The sequence below is a fragment of the Blennius ocellaris genome, assembly GCF_963422515.1.
Source record: "Blennius ocellaris genome assembly, chromosome: 7".
Classification (NCBI taxonomy): domain Eukaryota; kingdom Metazoa; phylum Chordata; class Actinopteri; order Blenniiformes; family Blenniidae; genus Blennius; species Blennius ocellaris.
The window spans coordinates 23,205,330-23,213,169 of NC_137656.1; the positions used below are offsets into that span (position 1 = coordinate 23,205,330).

The 7,840-nt window shown below is 43.7% G+C and overlaps 1 protein-coding gene across 2 annotated transcripts in view; it reads right to left on the minus strand.

Annotated features, from left to right (window-relative positions):
• Positions 1–6,366, minus strand: part of fgfr1a (fibroblast growth factor receptor 1a) — a 32,165-nt gene extending 25,799 nt beyond the window's left edge. For both annotated transcript variants that reach the window (XM_080500107.1, XM_080500106.1), the window contains exons 1-2: positions 5,731–6,366; positions 920–1,100 (exon numbers count right to left, since the gene is read on the minus strand). In XM_080500107.1, the coding sequence (XP_080356233.1) occupies positions 920–1,073 (154 nt within the window). In that variant the 5' untranslated portion in view covers positions 1,074–1,100; positions 5,731–6,366. The remainder of the gene's footprint in view (positions 1–919; positions 1,101–5,730) is intronic.
• Positions 6,367–7,840: the final 1,474 nt, after the last annotated feature.

Sequence of the window (7,840 nt, forward strand, 5' to 3'; positions counted from 1 at the left end):
GGCAGTTAACTCCCGTCTCAGTGACAACAAATACCTTTTCATTACAAAAGGAGAGTAGTGAGGGCTGCGAGGTAGTGAAGCTGCCCCGGGGCTACAGATGGGAGTCATTTACTCCTCCCCGTCCCACTGCCGGCTCACTGCCGGCTTAAACACAGCGCAGCAAGTTTATTTTAGGGCTTAAAGCCCGAGAGAGAGACCCTCTTGGTTAATCATTTCAATTATAACGCTGTGCTTTATCATATTGTTTTGCTGTTCTCTACTTCCGACGGCAGAGTGTAAACATCCAAACCCATCTACCCACAAGTCCGGGCAGCGTTTACCCCGCTGGACTGGCTCCAAGAAACACATTTTTAAGGATTTGATTTCAGTGCCTCTTCCACCCCCTCCTCTTTTTTTTTTTTTTTTTTTTTCTTCCCAAAAGTGAACTTGTGTAACAGCCAGGCTGGGCTGAATTCTTCACCGGAAACTTTCACGTCCACTTTAAAAACAAACGTACAATCACTGGCAGGCTTTTGTCTGTGAAGAGTTGTTGCGAAGCCACTCGCAAAAGAAGACTTAGACAGGATCAGGGTGAAGAAATGAGGAGGGGAGAAAAAAAAAATACACTGGTGCCACATCTGATGCAGTAAAGTGCTCACAAACAACATCAGACTTGGGCAAATGGGGGTGGTGAGGGGCCGACGCTACAAAGGACAGACTTCAACAAAGTCTGGAGTGTGTTAGAATTACATTCCTGTACCCAGAACAAAGCTGTGCTTATCAACGGACTGTTTCTCAAGGCAGAGAGTCGAGATTAGTCAGACTTAATAAGTTTAATCAGTCGCTAAATATTTAACAATACCCCACCAGAACTGGAGGGGAAAAAAAGCATCGGACAGATAAATGAAAAGAGCAGCTTTGAGCGGTCGACTCATCTTACCGTCATCAGCGTTAGCAGGCCGGCACTGGGTTCTTAAAACTTGGGCAAATAAAGCCAGAAACAGAAGTATCCTTGGCCTCATCAGCATCCTGCTGAAGGAGCTACGGCTGTTGGCGTCTCTGCGACTGCAACTCCATTCAGATCTTTGGGGCATCGGCAGCGGGTCATTCGCAGAGCGCAGCTGAAAACGACAATGAAAACAAATGAATGTATGGCACCCTTCACAAGTCCTTCAGCGGCATGGAATTAGTTCATTTCAGATTTCACAGTGACAAAAACACTTTGTTTGGCTGTGCCCCAACAGAGAAGAAGAAACTATTCAGTAGGAGGACTGAATGGTGGAGACGTCAGCATTTAGCCGAGCCAGCGCAAAACACTGATAAGGAACTTTGGGCCTTTGCAGACAACTTCAACAAACAAATACTGGCTCGTCTCCATCGCCCGTCAGGAATAACGCGTTATTGACCTCCTACTGCACAAAGTCCGCCATCGTTCCCAGAGAATGCCACCAAGGCAACTTGTGGTTTTTGCCGCTCGCTCTCCGCTGAGGCTCCGAGGATGAATAAGTGCCCTCCGACATGAGGACTGGGTGACCCTAGAGTGCACATCTGCTGGAATCATCGCCTCTGCCACATCTGGCTGCAGAGATTAACACTTGCTCATAACCCCCATAAGCCCCCAAGAAGAATTTGTTAAAGACAGAAACTACAGACCGTTACGTGACACCCTTGTAGAGTGAGAGACTGCCGGCCCATCATCGTTTCCACGCTGAGAGATCTATCACTCAACAGTTGGTTTTTCTTCTCAAACACAACACCCCCCCCCCCCCCCCCCCCCCGTGTAGCCATTTGTTCCTAAGAGCTGTCAAAGAGCGGTGAAGAAATGAAACCATGATACCGCAGCGCTCGTCATATTAGCCACAAGAACAACAGGACCACGGTCGTCCTCCTCATCTTGGTGCACATCCTCATATGAAAGCTTGTGGACCCACGTAGCTCCGTTAAGACGTAATCACTTGTACCGACGCTGAAACGGCCACCGTGTCCTAAAAAACCCAATTCAATTTCACTTTCCAAGAATGCTTGAGTGTTCCAGCTGCTGAGCCGGGTCGGGGGGGGGGGCTTGGTCATCTCTGCTCTGTAAGCTGTGAGTCAGTGTTTGGGAAGCATCCAAGGAAAGGGCTTCTGCTGCCAGACAGAAGGAACCGCAGAGAGCAGCCGCGCACGTTCCCGGGGCCCTGGTCAGTGAAAACAAGGCTCCGCACTCGAGGAGGAGGAAGTAGCTTCTTCAGAGTATGACACAACGTTCTGTCACGCCGCTCTCCCACAGGACCATGAGTTAAACATCAAGTGTGTCTTACTACACAAACGCCCGTCCACTGCTTCAGAGCAGCTGCACACAGAGAGCGACCCACACACAGGCAGGTGATCGGTAATGGAGTCGTGTTCCTGTTTTCACTTTGGTGTTTTGGGAATGTTAACAGATACGGGACGTTACCGTTTTACAAAAAGGCTAAATTCATATTTTAAAAAAAAATGACATCCATGGGTGGCAACAAGGGAAAATGATTGTTGTGGGGCTCCTGAAGGTCATAGCCCCCTGAAACCTAAGGCTTTCAAGTAATTTTTACCCATTTTAGCAATATTTTGTAGAAGAGCAGTATAAGAATCAATCTTATATGGTCAATGAAAATCAACTTAGTCTGCATCTTTACCGACAGTCGATGTCAACTTGGCAAACACCGACCTCAGAGAATAATCTGACAAAGTGCGATGTTTTCTGAATGTTTCTTGGCTTTCGATGCACGACCTGACAACGCTACACAGCATGGTCAGTGGCAGCGCTACAGTAAACACGAAATGCTTTCCGATAAACATCGCATTTCTTGACAAACTGTCCAAGTGTCTCACTGATCGAATTCCCCCCCAACTTCAATCCTCAAAGTAACTTTTCATTGTCGCCATTCCCAGCGAATTCTGTTCTAAACATCTTTTTTAATATCCGACACCAATGCTTCTTGGTCTCATGCTAAAAATCAGCATATTTCTGCAGTAATTATTGCCAACAGTCTAACTCTAACAAACCAGCACAATATGTCTGACTGAGAGTTAAATGAAATTGACATCCTCTCTCTCATTGGCTGAAACATCATTCATTCTCAGCCAATAACTGATCGATTTACTAATTCTTAGAATAAGAGATTATGCATTTCCTGTTTGTGAGACAGTAGCAGAACATTTGCTTTCGATACGATTTGATGCTGATCTAATCTTATCCTCCATGAATAATAAAAGTTAAGTACCTTAGGCCTCTTAAATAATTTATTTCCAACTGATTTAGACGTGTCACAAAAATTAATAATTTGAATTTTAAGGTGGTGGAAATCTGCTCTTCCTGTGGACATTGGTGGTCTCAGTTGTTAATTTGCAAAAAAAAAATTGTTTTTAACACTACATTTCTTTACCTTTGATACAGGATTCAGATCTATAGTAATAGTAGTGATTAACAAAGTATCAATCTGTAGATTACCTTCTTGCACCATCTTTTTGGGGATTTTAAAATGCAGGGGAGAAAAAGGTGGAAAAGGGTTTCAAGAACTTTTGAGGTGACCCTGAAATTTGTTTTGTTCAGAGCAGCAGTTCACGGCCCAAATGTCAACTTCACTATCAAGGACAACTCCAGGAACATTGAAAATCTAAAGAGGAATTAAGAGTTAATAAACAAAAACAGGAAAAGACACAAAGAACGCATTTGAAAACCGCCCGAGATTCTTCTGCTTTCAAACGACTGATGGCGCCCTGGTGACGGTGCGAGGCAGAGGACCGTGAAGAAATGCCTCTCCCACATGTGACATCTCAAACGCTGCAGTCATCGCCATTTGCCACCAAGCAGTGAAAACCCATCCACTGCGCGCACACACACACACACACACACGAGGAAGAAAATGTGTGTAAGAATTCACTATTCAGATCCCACTTCATCTGGCATGTGTGGACAAAAATGTATTCATCCACAAGACATGGCAGAAAAAAAAAAGACTTTGTTTCTCCGTTTGGTTTGTGCCATCCTCGTTCCCTTCTTTATATTTGAGATTTCACATCATACAGGATTTAAAAAGATACTAAATCAAGACCACCAAATCCAACCTGCGCTTAAGTAACGAAGGCCTGTTCCCGAGGAGCTGCCACACTAACGGGGGGTTAAACTAAACGGATTAGAACACACAAGACACATTTAGCCCCTCTCATTATACAAAGACAAAGGTTACAGGCCTAACCCATAACATGGCCTGCACCATAATTACTGTTCACTTCCATCCATGCATAAAATTCCTCAGCTCCCAAACTGTGGAGCCCCCCCCCACCCCGTCCTGTCCAGTCTGCAACAGGCCGGTCTGCACACGGCTGCAGTCCAGTGGACAGACGAGCATCAGACCATTTCCCCTCAGGCTACTGTTTTCACAAAAACACTATTTTTCTTCTTCTTCTTCTTAGAAGCCACTCAGTCCGAATCGAGAGGTTCACCTCCGGCACGCCACGGTGGGAGATCAGGTGTCATGAGATTACACTCAAATGTAAAGACAATTAATGTGGAGCCATCGGAGACCGTGCCATTTGGTTTGACACTTAAAACCCAAAGTGCTTTTCAGTAAGTGTTTATGTTCCCTCCCCTGACAAAGAGGAACACAAGCCAAGAATCAATCCTAAACTAAACAAGAACTCACTCAGAGACACACAAGAAAAACTCCCTTGAAAACATCAGCCTGTGCAAAATCCACACAGACATAAGAAACTGTCAATCCAGCGTTGAATCTTTTATTACGTTTGGTTGAAAACACAAATTCAGCTGAAGTGACAATAAGTCTGAGCCAGGGGAGCAGCCCCAGTAAATTAAAAGGCAGAAGGATTCCTCACTTCCCATTATATGGTTCAGGAAGATCTTTTTTTTCCCCCCTTGGTGAACTCCCTGTGGACACCCTGCATTTCCAAACCATCCATCTTCTCCCTCTCCATTTATAACATAACATTTAAAGCTTTGCATAACATCAGGCTGGCCCCTCCAAACCCAGTCTTCATGACAGATGTAGTAATGATGACTGTCTCGAGGGTTTTTTTCTCTCTCTCTCTCTCTCTCCTCCTTTCTCTTAACTTCACAGGATTTCTCATTAAGGATTATGCCCTGTGATTAGAAAGAAGTTAACTTGTGGTTGCATTTTAGATCGGGAGGGTTGGTAGAAAAAAAAAAGTTGTGTTTACAGAGAGAACACAATTTATAGCAGCAGCAAAAACATTAAAGCAAAATCAGGCCAGAAAACATGTGGATCCATGAGGCCAAACTCCTCTGATTAGGAGACAACATCACGATATCGTGTGCTCGTTTCAAACATTGGATTTTTTTTTTCTGGATTCTGGCCCTTGATGTGAGCACATGTGGATTAAATAGCGCCTCGATAGAAAAAAAACAAAAACAAAGCAGACTTCTTTCACCTTGACGAATCTTTTTGAGAGTAACGTGCATCACTACTGCTGATGGTTGGATTTAACTATCCAGCATGCATGAGAGATGTGTCGTTTCCACACATGCAACCCATTGTAGTGTCTCTCATGCACGCGACGTGAGGAAACTTCACTGAGCTGCAAGAGGTTACAAAGAAAGAAAGAAAGTCACAATCCGTCTTGTGTTTACAGATTAAATGCAAAAAGTAGCAACTTAAAAAAAACAAACAAACAAACAAATACGTTGAGTTCCTCTTGTAAACAGACAGAAAGCAGAGGCGCAATGGGTCGGAGGAGTGGAGCCGAGCAGCTCACCTTACTGGCGGGGAGCTGCGGAACAGCCAGCGTTAATCCCGACGAGGAAGACTCCACAGCTCGGATTAGATGCAGGAAAACTTCCCCACGGAAATTAAAAGATAATCCAAACTTTCAACGCAAGGCCCTCTTAACAAAAACTCTCCTTTTTCACCCTCTCCCTGGACTCCAAACTTTAGCCGCTTAGCTCGCAAGTTTGCGCATTTTTGTGCCAAACTTGTGCGAAAAGACACGCACAAAAAAAAAGAACACGTCGGTTTCCACTCAGAAAATCAACGGAGCGGAAAAAAACACGTATGAAAAAAAGTCCAAGAATTTCAGTTAAGTAGTTTTCTTTTATTCTTACCTACCAAACCACTTAAGTGGAGCCAATGCGGTAGTTTTTTTTTTTTTTTTTTTAAGGTACTCCCTTTATCCCAAAACGTTTCGCTCTCGGTTTCATTAAAGTCCGAAAACTGTCTCCTAAAGTTGTTCAACCTTCTTTTAGCGTAAGATCCGAAAACGAAATATCGATCGGGGGCTATCTTTTCTCCACGAAACGGCGTATTATTTGTAAATGAATCCTGGGAAGTATTTGGACCATTCCTGGCGGAGAAATGCAGTAAAACAACTCGAGTCCGAGCTGCTCCAAACCTTCCCCCCTCAAATCTCAGTGTGCGCATCATCCACCGGAGCGCCGTCAAGCGCGCACGAGCGCACGCGCGCACCGCACCTCCGCCCTCCACAGGCGTCAAATAAAAGCCAGGATCCACACGACAAACCGCTGCATTGAAGTCAAACCTTCAAGAGAAGCGAATCAACACAAAAGAGAACAAAGACATTGCAGGGAGGTGCAAAAAATATTATTGGGTTCAATTCATTGCGTAAAATGAGTTGACGATCAAAAGTCACGCCACAAAGTAATCACAGAAAGGTGCAAAGGACACAGATGGGCCTTAATTAGCCTTATCATGACCAAAAAAAGAGATACACAGAAAAGTACACAAGCTGTAAAATAACTAATATGAATTAAAAAGTGTAAATGAAATCAGCAGAGACTCAAATCGGCCAAGCAAGAGTACACAGGGATGTAAAACAACCAATATTTGACACCGTCTTCGGATGAGACATGGAAGGATCTCAGAACATAATACAATTACCGCAAGGAGATGGAGGGGAAAAACTCAGACCAAACAGATGTGTTCAAATAGATGCATAATATGACCAAAAAGTGCAGAGACTGTTGAAACATTAATGACACAAGTATCCCGAAACGATCACAATGAGACTGAAAACAAAATACTACACAAAACAAGCAGAAACACACACCAACTAAGATGTGGCCATAAATAACTACTGTTAGAGGTGTGTAAAACAAACAAAATAACACATAAATTGAGATTGAATAGCCACCAAAATTAGTTATTAAAGAATGAACTTTACGAAATGAGTAGACACAAATCAACCAAATAAGGATCATAACATGACGACAGGGGTTGTAAAACAGCCGAAATGAGACACAATGGAGTCACAAAATGTGAAAAAGAGACGAAATAGGAAGTAATCAACAAAAGCAAAATGAAGAAGATGCAACCTGCATTATAATACAATGACCGAAAACATGATACATAATGGATGTAAAATAATAGCAAATACAAATTATTTAAAAAGAAGCATCGCAACATAGCAAAAAACAAAACATTTCCAGAACAGAAACACAAAACATCTGAATGTTTCATGCCTCGAAGAGGGATTCAGAGTTCAACGTTGCTCCCTACGAACCGTTTCGTTTTTGACTCCCTGTGTCGTTTCTCTTTTGACGTTGACAATGGTCGGTCTTATTTTGAAAGGAAGACACATCCATTGCCGGTTTAGTTGACGCTGTCACCATTGAAATTGACTTGTGGCTGTGCGTGGTTGTAGAAACCTGGCTCCCCCTGCCATCCACAGCACCTCACACACACACACACACACACACACACACACACACACACACACACACACACACACACACACACACACACACACACACACACACACACACACACGCGCACACACACACACACACACGCACACACACACAATTACACAAAAATGAGCAAATCACTATCTGAGGGATCCGAATGGACAG